This window comes from Microtus oregoni, unplaced genomic scaffold (assembly GCF_018167655.1).
Source record: "Microtus oregoni isolate MIOR12 unplaced genomic scaffold, Mior012 000008F_ref0000371, whole genome shotgun sequence".
Taxonomy (NCBI): domain Eukaryota; kingdom Metazoa; phylum Chordata; class Mammalia; order Rodentia; family Cricetidae; genus Microtus; species Microtus oregoni.
Window position 1 is genome coordinate 14768050 of NW_024543067.1, and position 19436 is coordinate 14787485.

General features: G+C 39.9%; 1 protein-coding gene across 1 annotated transcript in view; it reads left to right on the top strand.

The window, feature by feature from the left end:
* Positions 1-19436, top strand: part of Rab2a (RAB2A, member RAS oncogene family) — a 70135-nt gene that overhangs the window by 23844 nt on the left and 26855 nt on the right. Inside the window, exons 3-5 of the mRNA XM_041657501.1 lie at positions 5847-5914; positions 15965-16047; positions 16465-16557. Coding sequence (XP_041513435.1) covers positions 5847-5914; positions 15965-16047; positions 16465-16557 — 244 coding nt within the window. The remainder of the gene's footprint in view (positions 1-5846; positions 5915-15964; positions 16048-16464; positions 16558-19436) is intronic.

Here is a 19436-nt window from a genome sequence, read left to right on the forward strand (position 1 = left end):
GGAACAGATTTGAGAGCTTCTTACCTGTTGGTTAATTTCATAGCTGGAAGATGCTATGCAAGCCTCTGGAAGAGATAAGCTATCGGTGCTATTAACCAGCAGCAAACCCTGCATTCCTAATGTTCTTTCTCCAGGAAGATGTGCCTATATGTACAGCAGTGGCACAGGGGTTTTGGTGATAACTATATACTTTGGGATTAGATTTGAGGCCTGCTCCACAGGAGAGAATTCATAGCTGATACTATAAACTTGGTCAGAAGCCCTAGACCCCTTAGGGCATATTTCTGTTCTCTTGTTAGATGAACATAGTGTCAAGCTGTCTTCTAAATAGTTATACAGATAGATTAGTGTTGCCCTTGACAGCTAATGCTGAGCCTCATGACTAGTCAAAGCCCAGAAAATAGTGGCTCTCAGAACTTACCCCTCGATGTTACATCTGTATCACACACCCTGTCCCCACCCTCTTTAGATAAAAGAGGGGATAGAAAAGAATGTTAGAATTGGAAGGTGAAGAGGATTGCTAGGAGGCAGTAATCTCCTAGACGAACATGACATGGTCGCTTCTCTCCTGAACTCCCTGCAGCCGTGGTGACCTACATAAGTTCAAGCAAACAAGACTAGTCAGCATTCCAATAGGCAGCACTAAAGTAATTGAACTCAGAAGTTTTAAAAAAAAGGACATGCATCTGAAATGGGGATGATGTGTTTGGTAGCGGGGAAAGAGAATTGGGGGTGCATATGATCATGAAACATTGTTTACATGTATGAAATTATCAAAGAATAAATAAATATTTTTAAATAATGTTGCTTTTTCTGTTACTGTGATAAAACATCGTATCCATGGCAGCTTATTGAGGAAAGCCTTTGAGTGGGCTTATGGTTTCAGAAGGTTCGAATCCCTGATGGTGCATGGAGGCATGATAGCAAGAACAGCTCAGAGTTCATCTCTTGAACCACAAGCAGGAGGTGGAGAGTACACTGGGAATGGCACAAGTCTTTTGAAATCTCAAAGTCCACTTCTAGTAATACACCTCCAGCAAAGCCATGTTTCCTAATCCATCCCAGTTATACCCCTAGTGACCAAGTATTCACATATGAGCATGTGGAGGCCATTCTCCTTCAGACTTCCACAACAGAAAAGCCTTATATCAAGTTTTGATAGTTTCAAGTCTCTACAATGATTAAACTGGTAATACTCTTAAATCTAGTTCCATGACTTCCCCCTCATTGCTCTGCTTTGCTCAATGAATTTGAAACCTTGGTAGCCAATTGTTGGAAAGGAGTATGTCCTAAAATGACTCTCTAAATTATTGTTTCTAAGAGGTTTTCTAAAAATTATTGTTGCTTTTCATTGAGTCCTATGCATAAATATCTTAATTGCTGCAGTGTGCCCAATAAAGCAAATGACCCTGACTTGTCAGAAGTTGGCATACGCTGTGTTGTGCATGAGCGCATAGCTTGTGAAGAGAGTACAGATGCTGCAGGCTTCACTCTGGGTTGTTGCTTATGGGAGATGCTGAGAGATTGGAGGTTAAGAAAAGAACAGCCAGGGATCTTTTTGTACTTCACTCTTAGCCTGGGTTGACTTTTATTCTCCATTACTCCAGCTCCTGTCCCCTTGCCTGGCAAGCCACTGCTAGTGTGGCTCCTGAGCTCTGACTACAATCTCTCCCTGTGTCCTCCTGGTCAAGAAACAGCAGCAGGTTCCTGCTGTGCCTCATCTCTGAGCCAAGTTCCCATCTCTTTTTTAGTTCCTCCTATGTTGGAACCAAGTCTGTACACTAGGCACTTAAATATTTAAGTGTGATTTTGATTAAGACTCTGATTAGTGTACCTTCCTTTTCACATCTAACTTTCACAATTGTTTTTCTATTTTTTTAAAAGTTCTTTTTTATTCTTTGATAGGTTTATGTATGTATGGATGGATAGGTGTGTGTGTGTGTGTGTATGATGAATTTTAGTCTTTGTTGACCATAATCCATTTAATTCTTCTTCTCTTGTTGAAATCCTTTTCAGCCAGCCCCTCTTACTTTCATATCTTTTTTCTTTTTATGTGTAACCAGCCCACTGAGTTTAAATAGAGTTGCCTGAATAAGCATGGGTGGGAGGTTATTTACTGGAACTGGGGCAACTTATCAGTGATTAAACTTAAGAATGTGACACCCCTGCCTCCAGCCACCATTAATGCCCTTAAGGGAGGGTTGGGGCCTCCTGAGCCCTTCCTTCTTCCCTGATGGAAATTTGATGGGCTCAGTCTGACACAAGTAAGCACAGCTGCAGTTAGTTCATGAGTCTGTGAGCTGTCTCATGTCGAGAAAACACTCTTTCCAGCACTCTGCTACAGTGTGGTCTTCTCCGGACCCCGTCCAGAGTGTTCCCCGAGGCTTACAAGTGGTGTGGTATATACGTCCCACTGAAGGTCATTTATTCTCTGCCCTTGAATCAGTGGGGAGTCCCTGTCTTAACCTATGCACTGCAAAAAGAACATTCTCTATTGAGGACTGGCTGAAAGCTGCACCATTCTATAGGTATAAATGTAAATATTTAGGAGAGAGTTTGATATTATGTCCACTTAGCAAAATTATAATAGTTGGTTCTCCTTTATGGTTCATGATTTCCCTTGGCATATGTTCTTGGCCAGGTTTACAATACCAGGCATGAATTTTCTCCTGTGGAGTGGGCCTTAAGTCCAATCAGAAAGCATTTGATTATCCACAGATATTCATGACTCTATTTTGTCAGTGGGCATATCTTGTCAGCCAGTGGATTTTTGTAGTTCGCAGTAATCACAGCTGGGTCAGATTTTGGTAACTTCTCCTGAGCAGCTTTCGTAGCACCTTTGGCACTGTGAGAGCCAGTCAGCAGGAAGGAAGCCTCCAGGTCATGTCCTGTCACCAAAGTATCTGATGTCTGAGTAATCAGATCTGGCTGTTGAAGTTTGGTGGGCATCCTAGAGCAACAGCTCGTGTTGTTCTGTGTGCCTTGGCACCTCAGGGTATAGAGTTGTCGGTCCTGGGGATTTTCAGACTTCATCTTATGCAGCAAAATCCACCTCACAGATTAAGCAAAATGAGACTTTATTGCTTTAAGTATTTTTTTGTGTCCCACGGAAACTGGGGGCAGGCCAGAAGAGGGCCATAAAGCTTTTAAGGAGGTGGGAACTTCTGCTTCTACACCACCCATTCTCCTCATGCCCACTTTATGCTTCTCTCTGCCTATTCCCAGTGATTTTTCTGTTTGTTTGTTTGTTTTTGTTTTTCCTGTCTCTGTGGCAAGAAATAGTTAACAATGAACAGCTCCAAAGTTGTATTGTTCAGAAAATTAAAGGTTTTTATAAACGTAAAGCCAAGTTCTTTGGGAAACATTGCCTCAGTTTGGTAGAGATCCACTTAAAAGCTCTGGGTCAGCTCATACCATAGGCATGGGATCAGCTTGCTTTTCGAAAATTACCAACTCTGTCCTGGTGGTGGAGATTTAGATGCATAGTCACATAATTACCATCATAATTCCCTAACCCTTAAATGTTATCTAGTTGTCTTTTCTATTGCTGTGAAGAGACACCATGACTAAAGCAATTTATAAAATAAAATTTAGTTAGTGGGGTTGTCTTACTTAGTTAGAGTTACTATTTCAGTAAAGAGACACCATGACCACGGCAACTCTTATAAAGGAAACATTTAATTGTGGCTCACTTACAGTTCAGAGGTTCTGTCCATTGTCATCATGGCAGGGAATATGGCAGCAGGCAGGCATGGTGCTGGAGAAATAGCCAAATGTCCTACATCTTGCAGGCAATAGGAGTCAACTGAATGTCACACTGAGTGAAGCTTGAGAAAAACAAAAACTAAAGCTGATCCCTCATGGGGACACACTTCCAACAAGACCACACCTACTCCAATAAGGCCATACCTCCTAATAGTGCCACTGTCTTTGGGGGCCATTTTCTTTCAGACCACCACAGGGGTTTAATGGCACACATCTTTAATCTCAGCATTTGGGAAGCAGAGGCAGACTGATCTCTGTGAGTTCAAGGCCAGCCTAGTATACAAAATGAGTTCCAAACAACCAGAGCTACATAGTAAGCTCTTCTCAAAAACAAAACAGCATAAGAAAGAAAAGTAAAACATTTAATTGGGGGCTTACTTAACAGTTTCAGAGTTCATGATCATCATTGTTGGTAGCTTGGTGGCAGACAGCAGACATGGTATTTGATCTTCCACTAAGAGTTTCATACCAATTTGAGAGTTATGAGAAGAGAGAGATTAATCCTGGAGAGGACTTTTGAAACCTAGGTGGTGAGTGAATAAGTCATGCTTTAAAACTTTATGATCAGAGTTGTTTTCCGCTAAAAAGCCAGCCTAAATCTTATGGAAGATGAATGTGGGCGTTTTGACTTTTACCTACTGTATTCAGAGAAACTACATTCAGTGGATTGAAGAGTTTGCTAAGTGTCTTCACTTTGTTGTGTACTTGCCTTTGCCTCATGCATAGATAATGACTTATTTAAGCTTGGACTGAACTTTGCTGGTTTGAATAAGAACGGTCCCCATAGGCTCATATATTTGAATGCGTAGTCACCAGAAAGTAGAGCTGTTTGCAGAAGGACTAGGAGGTGTGGCCTTGTTGGAGTGGTATTTCCCTGGAGATGGCCTTTGGGTTTCAAAAGCCCACACCAAGCCCAGTCTTTCTCTCTCTGCCTGCTGCCTTTGGATCAGGATGTAAAGTTCTCAGCTACTGCTCCTGAGCCATGGCTATCTGCTTTCCACTATGATGATCATGAACTAACCCTCTGAAACTGTAAGCACACCCCCAGTCAAATGTTTTCTTTAGTAAGAGGTACTGTGCTCATGCTGTCTCTTCACAGCAATAGAACAGTAACTAAGACTGTAACCAAGAAAGTGTTGAATGATAGAGGTCTTGAGGGGTGGTTCCATTGTTAAGCGTACTTGCTGTACAGTCATGAGGACCAGAGTTTGATCCCAGTACCCACAGATACCTAAAACTCCAGTTCTGAGGGGTCTGATACTGTCTTTGAACTCCGTGCCTACACAGGCATGCACATCTGCATATACACTACATACACTCATATACCCACACATTCACACACAAATCATTCTTTTATTAAATATTAAATGATAGAAGAAAGAAAGTAAAAGATTAGGGAATTGGAGGAAATGAGAGTTTGGGTTAGTTTATTAGAGTTCTTTAGAATGAATCTCCACATACATATATAAAGGGGAGTTATTAGAATGACTTACAGGCTGTGATCCAGCTCATCCATCAGATGGGTGGCTATGAATGGAAGGTCCAAGAATCCAGTAGTTGTTCAGCCCACAAGGCTGGGGGTCTCAGCCGATCCTAAGTATACGCTGGAATACTGAAGAAGTAGGCTCTGATGCCAGTAAGGAAATGGGCTTGCTAGCAAGGGCAAGAGCAAGGCTTCCTTCTTTGTCCTTAAATAGGCTTCCAGCAGAAGATGTGGTCCAGGTTAATGGTGGATCTTCATATTTCAGAAGATCTGGATTAAAGGTGTGTGTTACACCTTAAATATCCAGATCAGAAGTAGATCTCCCACTTCAAATGATCCAATTAAAAATGGCCTCAAGCTCACAGCAGGTGCTGGGAATACAGGCCTGAGAGTCACTCCTGGCCCGTGTTGAACTATCTAGAGTCAGGTGACTCCAGTTAAGTGATAGGAAGTTCACAGAGTACCTCTGACTCAGCTTCTATATTTTCCAAGGTTAGCAGCTTGTTTATCACATATCCTGAACAAACATTTGTGTTTTAGTGGTTGGGTGTAAAGTATTTCACTAGTCCCTTAACATATTATTTTCTGTTCTATTCAGGTGTAGAGTTTGGTGCTCGAATGATAACCATTGATGGGAAACAGATAAAACTCCAGATCTGGGATACCGTAAGTGTAGCATTTATAAAAGTACCTTGCATGCTTGTTTAATGTTAAATATTAGACATGGAATTTCTACACCCCTGAAATGAAATGGACTAGATACGATTTTTCTTAGTTAGTCATTTCACTATGTGGATGTGCTTGCAAGAACTGAGGATTGGTAGACAATCTGAGCCACTCCCTTGTGGTCTGGCTAGTAGTGCACTTTTACATGCTTACGGATGTGTGTGCATCTCTGTGAATTTGCATGAGTACATGTACACCACCCACATGCAGTATACACCTGTGGAGGTTAAAATAGGGCATTGGCTGCCCTAGAACAAGTAGAGTTACAGGCAGTTCTGAATTGCCATGAGGATACTGGGACCCAAACCCAGGGTCTTCTATAAGAGCAGCAATTATTCTCAACCCCAGAAATTATAATTTTTAAAAAAATAATCACCGAACTAAATTAAAAAAAAAGTAAATGTGATGTAAAATAAAAATACCACTATTATATAGTTATTTATTCTGGACGCTTCATTTACTAATTTAAGTTTGATTCATCCTGATCACTTGAAGTCTCCTAACTTAATATCCTATTTCCATCACTATCCCCATTTGATGAGCAAATATTACATGTCATCTAGATAGTTTGAAATGATGTTTCCTAATATGAACTCAGAATAAGCAGATGATTTGAAACTGCAAACACTAGTCTGGTTACTGCCCAGCTTTGTGAGCCCTCTTGCAGTATACTCAGTAACATGGTTTTCCTTCTTAAAAATTTTTTATGAGTGAATTTTTTTAGATGCATGAAATGAAGTTACAGTGGATGCCATAAGGCAGCAGTTTTCAGACCCCTAAATACTTAAAAAGGAGCACAGAACACTTAACTTTTATGGAGTATCAGTATAGTTAGTGCTACATTAAAATGGAAATTAGAAACTTACTAAATACTCAGGCTTTTTGCTTTCATTGCTTATAAAGTTACAAGACTTTATGTATATTAGGCAAGTGTCCTACCACTGTGCTATATCCTCGTCTTAAAATAGTATTAATAAGCTGTTTATTTATTAGGATAAACAATACAGCACTTGTGAATATTAATCTTACTTTCCCAAAGCAAAAATAATCAGCTATCTTTTTTAGTGAAAAGATTGATATAGTGTTAAGTTTTGAGCATCTCTCTATTTGCTTAGTACAACATATTGGAGTCCCTAGTCTCCTTCTGCATCAAGTGTGACATGTGTTTAGCTGAAGTTTCATGCAAGTAAATGGCTAAATCACAAGTTGGCACAAGACTTTATGAAATACAGGGGATGTAATTATCATATACCCATGTCTGTTTTCTTCTGTTCACTTAGTTCTAGTTTCTCACTTGACAGTGCAGAAGCTATTGAGAAATTAATCAAAGAAAATACCCAGTCTAAGCCTGAATCGCCGAGACCAAGCGAGTTGCTGAAGGTGGTCGCGGGATTTTGATTGCCTGTGTACCACAGCTGTCCTTCATATGATAAACACTGACTCTATCTGCTCCGTCTTGGAGTTCCCCCTGGGACTGTGCGTTCGTAGACCTTCTCACCCCTCCTCAGTGGAGAGCTGACTTATCTATTTCTTAAGACTTTCCTCTATGAGCCTAAAGAGTCTTAGCGCTGCATGTGATATATGTACACGTTGAAGTACATGTGTGTTTTGGGGGATGCTAGAGGTCGTTTTTCAGGTGTTTTTCTTGGTCGTGGTCCACATTAGTTTCTTTGTATGTCAGAGTCTGGAGCTTGTCAGTTGTACTAGGCTGGCCAGTGAGATCCAGGGCTCTATTGTCCATATCTCCCTCTACCCCTAAAGTACCATTGTCATAAACATAGCACCATACCCAGTTTTGTACATGAGGACTGGGTATCTGAGCTCAGCTCCTCTTACTTGGTGTGGCAGGCACCTTACCAGCTGAGTTGTGTTACTGGCTCAACACTTTGATTTAGATTTTCTTGGGCAACATAACTTCAATCAAAACTGCTAGGAAAGCCTGGGCACAGTGGCACACACCTGCCATCCCAGCACTTGGGCAGGGGTGAACGTGGGAAGATCAGGAACTGAAGATCATCTTCAGCTGTATGGTGAACTAGAGGCCAGTGGTGGACTACATTAGACTTTGTCTCAGAGAACCAAACAAAACCTACATGGAAGGGCCTGAAAGTCTAATTCATAGATCAAGTGCTTACCTAGCATGCATAAGAATCTGGGTCCCACCCCTCATGCCTTAAAAAAAAAAAAAGGAAAGTGGGAAGATGGGAAGGAAAAAAGCATGATAAAGATCTCTCCTAGATGGGCTGGAGAGATGGCTCAGTGGTTAAGAGCATTGCCTGCTCTTCCAAAGGTCCTGAGTTCAATTCCCGGCAACCACATGGTGGCTCACAACCATCTGGAATGAGGTCTAGTGCCCTCTTCTGGCCTGCAGACATACACACAGACAGAATATTGTATACATAGTAAATAAATAAATAAATATTAAAAAAAAAAGATCTCTCCTAGAGACTTAAAAGCATGAAGTCCAACCAAAAGAAAGTATTTGCTTCTGCATTTAAAGCATTACACAAAGTAGGGTGCTTACATAACTGTCTTAGTCCAGCCAACTGGTCTATACATTCAGGTCAGTAATAGGCTCGAACTCTCTGAGCCACATCTGTGGGCCTCCACACCTAACTTTAATGACACACATCGTTCAACAGTCTAGTGTGAGCTAGACTGATTACTGCTATATTTCCTAAACATGCCCTCATACCTTAAGGAAGAAAGGAAAATAGAAGAAACCATGTGTTTCCACTTCCTCCAGCAGGACAGAGGGCATAGTCTGCTCCCTCTGTTTTCACAAGGGAGTTTGATGCCTTGGAGACATCATAAGCATTAAGAAAGAATTCCAAAGTTGAAAGCTCATTAATTTCTTTTTGAATGTATAACTTAGCCAAATGTGGTAATGACTCACCTGGCCAAAATCATCCAGCAGCACCCAGGGACCTTAGGGCAAGGAAATGAAGAGTTCAAGGCCAGCCTGAGCTTCATAATGAGACCCACTCAAAAAGTGGGGAAAAACTGGCTAGACAGCTTAGTAGATGGAGGCCCTCACTACCATGCTCAACAACCTAGGTTTGATGGCTATCACCCACATAGTGAAAGGAGAGAAGCTACTGCTACAGGTTGTCCCCTGACCTCATATGTGCCAATGCATGCCCACTCCCACCCATTGCACACTAAATTAATAAGTGTAATAAGCCTATATGTTGTCTGTTTAGGTTTTGCCTTACAGATACTCTTAATACCTCAGTGTCTTTGTGTGTCCCCACCCCCAGTGCCTCTTACTTGACTACTAGTATAGTACTTTGTGCATACTAGGCAAGTGCTCCACCACTGTGCTACTTCCCAGTCAGTCTTTTCCTCTTATTTTATGATTTTTCTTTCTTTCATACTTGAATTGCAAAAATGTTTAGTGAATAATATAAGAAAAAAGAGTGATCCCACACTTAACTGATTGAAACAAGGCTTTCCCTGTCATAAATGTTTCTTAGTGCATCTGTTTATTTGGATACCTTGCTGTATTTGTAGTGGTTAGAGCCCTGTCTTCGTTATTCGGAATAATTTCAAAACTGGAGTGATCTGTGGAAAAGTAAAGGCTGTGCATTGTTTTGTCAATCTTAAAAAGTTAATATCCTGCTCTACTTACTGGTGATTACACCTATAATCATAGCATGCAGAAAGCTGAACAGGAGGATCAGGAGTGCAAGGTCAGTCTGGGCTATAGGAGACTCAAAATAAAAAGAAATTGTTCTGTCTGCACACCATGTTCAAGTCACCGAGTGTTAGGATGTTATTCAGTATCTGTCCATTCTAGCCCTCCCAAACTTTAAAAATAACTTGTCCCTACAAAATTTACATGTCTGCCTTCTGTCCTTTTTACTTTCTCTTTTATTTTTGTTTTTGTTTTACATTGCCAGAGTTTCATTGTTAGATGAATGGCTAACAATCAGAGATAAGTATTACTGTAACACTGACTCTCATAAACATAACATTTTGAATGGATAGCTCTTTGGAAACAAAATAACACATTCAAGTGTCTGCTATAAATAAACGTGGCTTAGTCCTGATGGACTAAGGAAAGTACATTTGCGTACTGTGTCCATCTCATTTCATCGACAGTGTTGGGCGGAACCACATGGGCAGGCTTTCGAATGTGAGGAGAAAGACTGATGTGTAGATTGGAGTAGACAGGTGCCTCCCTCAGCTTTGTACAAACCTGGACAATTTGAACTGCTGCTCTAAGGAAACAGAAAGTAGATGGATAGGTGGAGGGGAAAGAATGGGTTTTTAGGAAGGAAATTAACCAGAGAAACAAAGTCAGGGATATTCAGAATATTGGTGATGATACCAGTAGGAAGAAATTGGCTTTGTGAGCCAGAACATGTGGGGTGTGTGTGCCCATTCATTCAGCTTGTGTTTTTGAGACATCTCACTGGCCATACACTCCTTCTACCTTAGCCCCTTCTCCAAAAGCTGGGACTACAGGCCTTCACCACCACACTCAGCTGTAAGACATTGATTGAACTTGGGAAAAAAGACCACACTGGGTTTCAGGCTCTGAAGCTGGGACTTCAGTTCGTCAGCACTACACCCAGCTGTAAGACACTGAACAAGAAAACAAAGGGACCACTCTCAAGAGCTTTGAGTTATTATGAATTTTTTAACGGTACCATAATGCACATAAAGTTGTATTTCACAGACTCAGTAGAGGAAAGGCCGCTAAATTTGCCACCGTGGGCATCCTGGTTACTACAGAATTGGTGTCAACAGGAAGACTCAGACACATGGGAAAGCCTATTCTGGGGAGTATTTGAGTATTGTAAGGAAGGTGTTTTTGGTTGGTTGGTTGGTTGGTTGGTTGGGTTTGGTTGTTTTGTTTTTTGATTTTCTTTTTCATTTGAAACAGGGTTGTCCTGGAACTCATTCTGTAAACTAGGCTGGCCTCAAAGAGATCCGCCTGCCTCTGCCCTCCCTGAGAACTGGTATTAAAGGTGTGTGCCATCACCACCCAGCTTATGAGAGAATTTTTAATGGAGCATAGGGTCAAGCTTCTTTGGGTTAGCAATCCTCTCATGAAAGAAGCAGCTGTGGAATTTCTTTGTGTGCAAGCGTCCATGATTGTGCTTTTCCCACAAAGTATCACTGTAGCTTGAGTGAGAATGGTCCCCATAGGCTCATGTATTTAATTGCTTTGCCCCAGTTGATAGAACTGTTTGGGAAGGATTACGAGGTGTGGCCTTGTTGGAGGAGGTGTGTCACTGTGGGTAAGCTTTAGCATCTCAAATGCCCATTCTATTCCCAGTTAGTTCTTTCTCTTTCCTTCATGGTTGTTGTCTCAACATGGAGGCTCTCAGCTACTGCTCCAGTGCCTTGCCTGAATGCCTGCTGATACGCTCCTCACTGTAGTGGACATGAACTAGTGCTCTAACCCTAACCCCAATAAACTCCTTCTTCTACATGAGTTGCCTTAATCCTAGTGTCTCTTTTTTTTCTTTTTTTCTCTCTTTTTTTTCTTCAAAAAAATTAGGCTGGCTCTATTGGATTCACCCTCTCCTGTAGTTGAGAATCTCCATTTATGTGTGTGAGGGAGAGGAAAGCAGGGAACACCCTGAGTTTAATTGAGGTTGCTGGCAGGAGCCAGAGTAAAGATCTGTTTACAGGAGCATGAGCACCTTACCAGTAGCTATACCAGTGAAGAAATTGTCTCTCTTCGTAGCAATCACTGACTACATTTATATTCTTAGTGACAGATGGGGCCTTGTGAGTTCTACCCACTCTATATAGTAGGTTCAATCTCTGTAGCCGTGTGCTGACAGCCACAGCTGCTGAGAGTTTGGGAGTGCAGTGCCACATCCCAGAGAAGGCACACACAGCACTCCACCTCTTCCTCCAGCTCTGATATTTTTCCCTTCCCATTGTCTGCAGTTTTCCCAAACATTGAAGGGGATGCCAGCCAGTAGAGAGGCAGCTTCCAGCCTAGTTACTGCTCAGTTTCTCTGTGTCCTACAGTCAAAGCATGTGGTGTCTTTAGCAGTAGATGGTTTTGCCATCTAGTTATGTTGGGTAGCCAACAGCTGTGGCAATAGCTTGTCTTCTTTCAGGGGCTTCTCTGACCAACATCTCCTTTGGAGGTGGGCCACTCCTGGCACTGGGTTTTTTTGCCTAGTAACATTTGGCTTCTGAACAGGACACTTTTATTTACTCATGCAGAATGCCTCTTTTCAACTTTATGAAATCTTTTGAGACGGGTCTCACCCTGTAGCCCTGGCTGACCTGGAACTTGCTATGTACTCTAGGTTAGCCATCTTGTAAGCTTCCAGGCAATTGTTGTGGGAGTTGCAAACACAAGCCACCAAGTCTTCTTTATTGTAGATTCTGGGGATCAAACTCAAATGTCAGACTTGTGTCACAAACGCCTTTACCAGGCAAGCAATCTCTTTAGCTATGTTTAGTTTTGAATTAGCTTATCAAGTATCAGGTCTGGCTGACTTTCCCTTTGCTCCTACTTTACCCTGCATTTCTCTGCCTCCCTGCATAGTTAGATATTTGGCTGTTTTGTTTGATTGTTTTTTTAAGTCAGCTGCTTTGTGAACTAATTGAAACTCCTGGTCTATAGTCCCCATATCTAACCCATGTGACTAGGTTTTGCTTTTTGGTGGTGCAGTTCACTTAGCGAGTGGTAAATGATTGATTAAATTGTCATTCCCTGTTATAGTTTTACCTATCATGAATCCCTTACTACAAAAAACTTCTGGCCTATTTAGTTATGAAGAGGACATGTATTTCCTAGTTCACTTAGAATTTAGACCGTTAAGTATTAAACTGCTTTTTAAAACCTAGATTACTTTGCTTTAATAGGATCAAGAGAACTAACCATTGGGCTAGTTTTATGCCATTAATGTATGTATGTTTGTTTATAATTGGAGAAGCCATAATAAGACACTTTAGGCCACATGTATTTTACAGCTGCTAGTGCCATTTTCAGAGATCATGCCAGAGTGTTCTCAGACTTTTCTGTTGTGAGTCAGGTATCAAAACCCAAAAAACTTACGAGATAAGAATTGCTTATTAGAACATAGTAAAGTACAAAGATGTATTGGTAGTCTTTGAGTGTGATGTGTTTTTGTTGTTTGTGTGACTTCAGTGTGAAATGGCAAATTATACAAGTTACTACTTGTAGTGATGTGGTGAGCTGGTCTGCTTTTCGTCCCGCCGGTTACCGCACGGCTAGCTTTTATACCCAAAAGAATACAAATTGTATTCTTTTAAACACTGCCTGGCCCATTATCTATAGCCTCTTATTGGCTAACTCTCACATCTTGATTAACCCATTTCTAATAATCTGTGTACCACCACAAAGTGGTGGCTTACCAGGAAGATTCTAACCACCGTCCGTCTTGGGTAGGAGAAGCATGGCGTCTGCCTCACTTCCCTTCTTCCCAGCATTCTGTTCTGTCTACTCCACCCACCTACGTTCCGACCTATCCTACCAAGCAGTTTCTTTATTAATTAACCAATGAAAGCAACACATAGAAAGAAGACCCACCTACATCAACTACTGTTGAGAGCCTGTTGTTTGCAAAGCAATTTGAGAGGAATGGGGATAATTTATAGAAGTTTGCTTTCATGTTTAATTTTATTTCCTTTTGACTGTATCTTGCCTAAGCTGAAGTTTGACATTTTTGCTTATAGTAATATTTTTCTATCAATATATTTATCTTTATTCATTCCACAGAATGTTCCAAAGAAATCATTCTAAAGCTAGTGGTTCTTAACCTTCCCAATACTGAGACCCTTTAATATAGTTCCTCATGTATTGGTGACCCCTAAAATAAAGTTATTCCATTGCTACTTTATAGCTGTAATTTTGCTACTGTTATGAATCGTAATGTAAACATCTGATATGCAGGATTTCTGTGAAAGGGTCATTTGTGCCCCCAAAGGGGTTGTGACCCACAGGTTGAGAACCACTGTTTTCAAGAATGCTTTTCTTGCTGTTTTAAATGGGACTTTGTTTTTACATGTATATTTGCCTGCAGTTTTTGTATGCATGCTTGAATAGGTGCCTATGTTGGAGCATCCATGTGCCTACATGTGTGCATGAGGATGCCAAGGATTGATGTTGAATGTCTTATTTGATGGCTCTCTGCTTTCTTTACTGAGGCAAGGTTCTCGCCAAACTGGGAGCTGGATGCAATTAATCTAATCTAGCTAGCCAGCTTGCCCTGGGAATCCTCTTGTCTTTTCCTACCAACAACTGGGCTTATAGGCAGTCTGTCAGCTCTGTGTGGGTGCTGGGTATCTGAACTCTGGTCTTCACACTTCTAAGCTGTCACTAGCCACACAACTTTTGTTTTGAAATTGTAATACATATCCTTTTTGTATTATTTGCCATACAGTTCTTTCACGGTATACATGATTCACAATAAAATGAATGTTTTAAAGATATACTTAGTTTTCCCATGCTAAGCAATTGAAGAGATTTCCCAGTTTTATTGTTAAATAGAGTTGAAACACACATCTCAGTAAATGCACCTGTAAGCCCATCTAGGATCTTTTTGTTATGTTTTATTTTGTTTTTGCTATGTTTGAGACATGCCCTCCTACGTAGCTGAGGCTAGCCCTCCTTCTACCTCAGCCTCCCAGGTGTTGGGATAACAGCATGAGCCCCTGAAACTGGCTTATTTTCTAGATTTTGTTTTGTTTGTTTTTAACCTCAAACTATGTGAAAGGAACAGGCTGTTTGTACAAGTTGTTTTTTGTTTGTTTGGGGTGTGTGTGTGTGTGTGTGTGTGTGTGTGTGTGTGTGTGCAATGGCTTTTGTCCTCTCATTCAGCATAAAACATGTAACTATTAGAACTGGCTCCTGGGAGAAGACTTGTTAACTTAGATCTGGGAGTTATTGTCATTGAATAAGAAGTGTGTGCTATGTGCAGTGGAATACTAACCATTTTGTGTGTGTAGCTGAGACACGAGGTTATACAGTTTGACAGACTTCTCTGAGTGCCACATGAATACCAAGACCCAGTTGTAGACACTAAGAGTGGGTGATATTCGAGAAGGAGAATTTTCTTGGAGGGTCAATAAGAGAAGATGCTGGAACATACTGACTGCGTTTTAGAACAAAGCAAAATATGACAGATTTTATATTTACATCAGAAAATCAGGACTAAACATGGAAACTCTGAAAATAATATATTTTAAGTACAAAATTACTGCTATACTCATAGCCTTCCCCAGCCTTTCTTAGTAGAATGTTAATACCACAAGATAGAAAATTATTGAATATGACATAATCTCTGGTGCCTGTTTCACAAGATGTAAAGATGACTTTTACATCCGGTTGCCTCTTGACAGGCATTGTATATCAAATGCAGAGAAAATTGATTGTATGAAGAAAAATTATATAAATTCAATTCAGAACCTTTTTCTGTTTTTCATAAAATGATTGCTCAAAGAATTCCATCCTGAAGCTGTTGAAAGCCCACTGCAGTTTATGGTATAACTGATCAGATCTGCATCCTTGGCCTTCTGACAACCTTTCCACCAGCAGATGGTGGGCGTAAAGATGTCATTCATCATTTATTTACAATGGGCTGTATTTATTCTAGTGTCAACAGCTGCCCTGGGGAGTGGGTTACTGAATTCAAATGTGAGGCTCTGGGTTATTTGCTTCCTTTCAAATTTGTCTTCAGAGCTTAGTTGCTAGGAGTCCATTCTGTGCTCTAATAATGATTCATGTATTGTGAAGCCATTCAGTAAATTGGGTTGTCAGGGATTGCCAAAAAGGGTTAGGGGTCTTGTTTGGGGGTGAGAGGGTAGTGGGAATGGCCGCCTGTGCATCCTGGTGACTGGCACTGGTGCTGTTCTGTGACTTTTCCTAAGACTGGTGAAGTTTTCTCCTCTCTTCATGACCTCCTTTTCTCCGTGCGCAGTGTAGGTGTGCTATGAGAATGTAAAGGATATTTGTTTTAAGGAAACTTCTCAACCTTTTGTTCTTCACAGGCAGGGCAGGAGTCCTTTCGCTCTATCACAAGGTCATATTACAGAGGTGCAGCAGGGGCTTTACTAGTGTATGATATTACAAGGTGAGTATTGTCACGTTTTCGTCTCGGTACAAGGAGAGTACTTTAAATAAGTGTGGTTACCTGTAATAATGGTATATTACCTTTATGCTCTAGCTACTCACCCTTAAAACTCTATCTTGAATCAAATTTAAATTTATTCTCAAAGTCTGCAGCTCAATTTAAATAATCCCCCGTATTGACCAACTTGGTAGTATTACATAGTCACTGGAACTTTCTAAACTATACTAACAGTTGTATTTATCCTAACTGAAATGTAATCAGTAAGCTCTAAACCCAAATTTCCTGCTTTAAGTTTGGTTCTCATAGTGTAAGTGGCTATGGCTAACATGGTTAATGTTGGGGGTGTGTAGGCTGTCCATTGTGCACTTTGAAGAGAAATACTGAAAACTGAAATCACATACCATTCATTATGTTTAGGAGAGACACGTTCAACCACTTGACAACCTGGTTAGAAGATGCCCGTCAGCATTCCAATTCCAATATGGTCATCATGCTTATTGGAAATAAAAGGTAAAAGAACTGACCTAGAGCTTAACTTGCATTCATGGTGAACATTGTGCTTACAGTTGTGACTGCTTCTCTTGTAGATTTGTCTGCATGAAGGTACTAGCTTCTTAAGTTTAAAGTTTCATTTATATCCTAAGATATTTCTTTAGATTATTACCATTATGTTTAGCTATTTAGTAGTTAATTTATTTTATATGTATGGGTGTTTCTCCTGAATGTGTTTACATGCACCATGTGTGTGCCCAAGATGGTCAGGGGAAGGCATCAGTCCCCTAGAACTGGTGGCTGTGAGCATGTGTTCATGCTGGAAATTGAGTCCAAGACCTCGGAAGAGCCAACAATTGTTCTGAACCTCTGAGCTATCTCTCCAGTCCCCAAATTTACTATTATTGCAGTTGTTTTTATTATTATTATTTAAGATATGATTTATTCAAAGGTACACTTTTTAAAAACAGCCCCAGGAATTTCCTGAATTCTTGCACTCAACAAAGTAGGCATATCTCTGAATTCTGTTTAGTCCAGCCTGGTCTGCTTAGTGAGACTCTATCTCAAAAAAAAACAAAATAAAATAAAACCCAGTGATTTGTTGGGAGGACAAGTAACTATTAAGGTATCCAAACTAGGCTGGGTGTGATGGCTCATAGCAGTAATCTGAGAGGCTTAAGCAGTAATCATTCCATAGCATGACCCTGTTTCTAAAACACTTGAAAAATAACATGATCATAATTGTATTATCCCATTTATTTAAAATAGTTAAAAATAGAAATAAGTATCTGTACAGAATTCAGAAAAATAGTTCTTGTTTTAATAATAGTCATCATATCTGTTAATACAGTAATTAGTAGATTAGATAGATGTATTTCTTAAGTCCTAAAGCGCTAGTAGTATTATTCAGTAAATGTATGAGTCTTTCACTTTCTTGTTTAGAGTTACCCTAAGATATTTTTTATATTACTTGATGCTATTATGACAGGTGGTACTATTTCCCTGATTTCTTTCTCTGTTCGACATTTGTATATAGGAGGGCTACTGGTTTTTCTAAGTTAATTTTGTATCTAGCTACTTTTCTGAAAGTATTTATTAACTCTTGGGGTTCCCTGGTGGAATGTTTAGTCATTATAGTGAAAAAGATACCCCCAAAGTAGTACCACTTATTAGAGGAAGTGTGTCACTGTGAGTGTGGGCTTTAAGGTCTCCTATGCTCAAGCTATTTCCAGTGTATCACAGTTCACTTCTGCAGCTTGTGGATCAAGATGCAGAACTCTCAGCTCCTTCTCCAGCATGGTGTCTGCCTGCATGCCCCCATGATTCCCTCCATAATGATAATGGACTAAACCTGTGAAACTATAGACCACTGAAATTAAATGTTTTCCTTTACAAAAGTTGTTGCGGTCATGGTGTCTCTTCACAGCAATTGAAACCCTCAGACAGTCACTTATATATGCTGTCTTATCTACCAGTGAAGCTATTTTGACTTCTTCCTTTCCCATTTCTATCCCCTGATCTTCTTCAGTTGTCTTATTGCACTAAGACTTCAAATACTATATTGAACAGGTATGGAAAGAGTGGACAGCCTTGTCTTGTTTCTTATTTTAGTGGAACTGCTTTGAATTTCTCTTGACTTAAAGTTGGTATTGGCATGGACTTGTTGTAAATCACTGTATCTAACAAGATGACCACATGGCTTTTGTCTTTCTGTTTGTTTATATGGTGGATTACATTTATCGATCTACATATGTTGAACCACCCCTGCATCTCTGGGGTGAAACCTACATGATCATGCTAGATGATCTTTTTGAGGTGTTCTTGAATTTGGTTTGCAAGTGTTTTATTAAAAGTTTTTTGGGGCTGGAGAGATGGCTCAGAGGTTAAGAGCATTGCTTGCTCTTCCGAAGGTCCTGAGTTCAATTCCCAGCAACCACATGGTGGCTCACAACCATCTGTAATGGGGTCTGGTGCCCTCTTCTGACCTGCTGGCATATACACAGACAGAATATTGTATACGTAATAAATAAATAAATATTTTTTAAAAAGTTTTTGCATCTATGTTCATAAGGGAAATTGGCCTTTAATTGTCTTTGTTAATGTCTTTATGTGGTTGAATATCAAGGTAACTGTGACCTCATAAAACAAATTGGGCAGTGTTCCTTCTGTTTCTACTTTGTTGAATAATTTGAGGATTATTAATATTAACTCTTCCTTGAAACTCTGGGAGAATTCAATTCTAAAACCATCTATCTGACCCTGGGCTTTTTTTGTTTGGGAGACTTTTAATGACTGCTTCTATTTTACTAAAGGTTATAAGTCTCTTTAAATTGCTTATCTGACCTTAATTTAACTTTGGTAAATATATTGAGAAAATTGTCCATTTGTTTTTTAGATTTTCTAATTTTATGGAGTACAAGTTTTTAAAATATGTCCTTAACGATCCTAGATTTCCCCAGTTTCTATTGTTATAGCACCCCTTTCATTTCTAATTATGTTAATTTGGGTAATCTTCTTTTAGTTAATTTATATAAGGGTTTTCTCAATGATTTTCTCAAAAAACCAACTCTTTTGTTTCATTGATTTTTTTTTTAAAAATTGATTTATTTGCTGTTATTATTTGTATGGTATTGATTCCAGCCTGAGTTTATTTCTTGCCATCTACTCATTTAGGGTGTGGTTCCATTTGTTTGTTTGTGTGTGTATTTGTTTGTTCTAGCACTTTCAGATGTGCTATTAAATTACTAGTAAGAGATCTCTAATTTTTTTTAATGTAGGAATTCAGTGCTATGAACTTGCCTCTTAGAATCACCTTCATTGTGTCCCATGAATGTGGGTATATTGTGCATTCATTTTCATTCACTTTTAGGAAGTGTTTATTTTTTTAACTTAAGTGT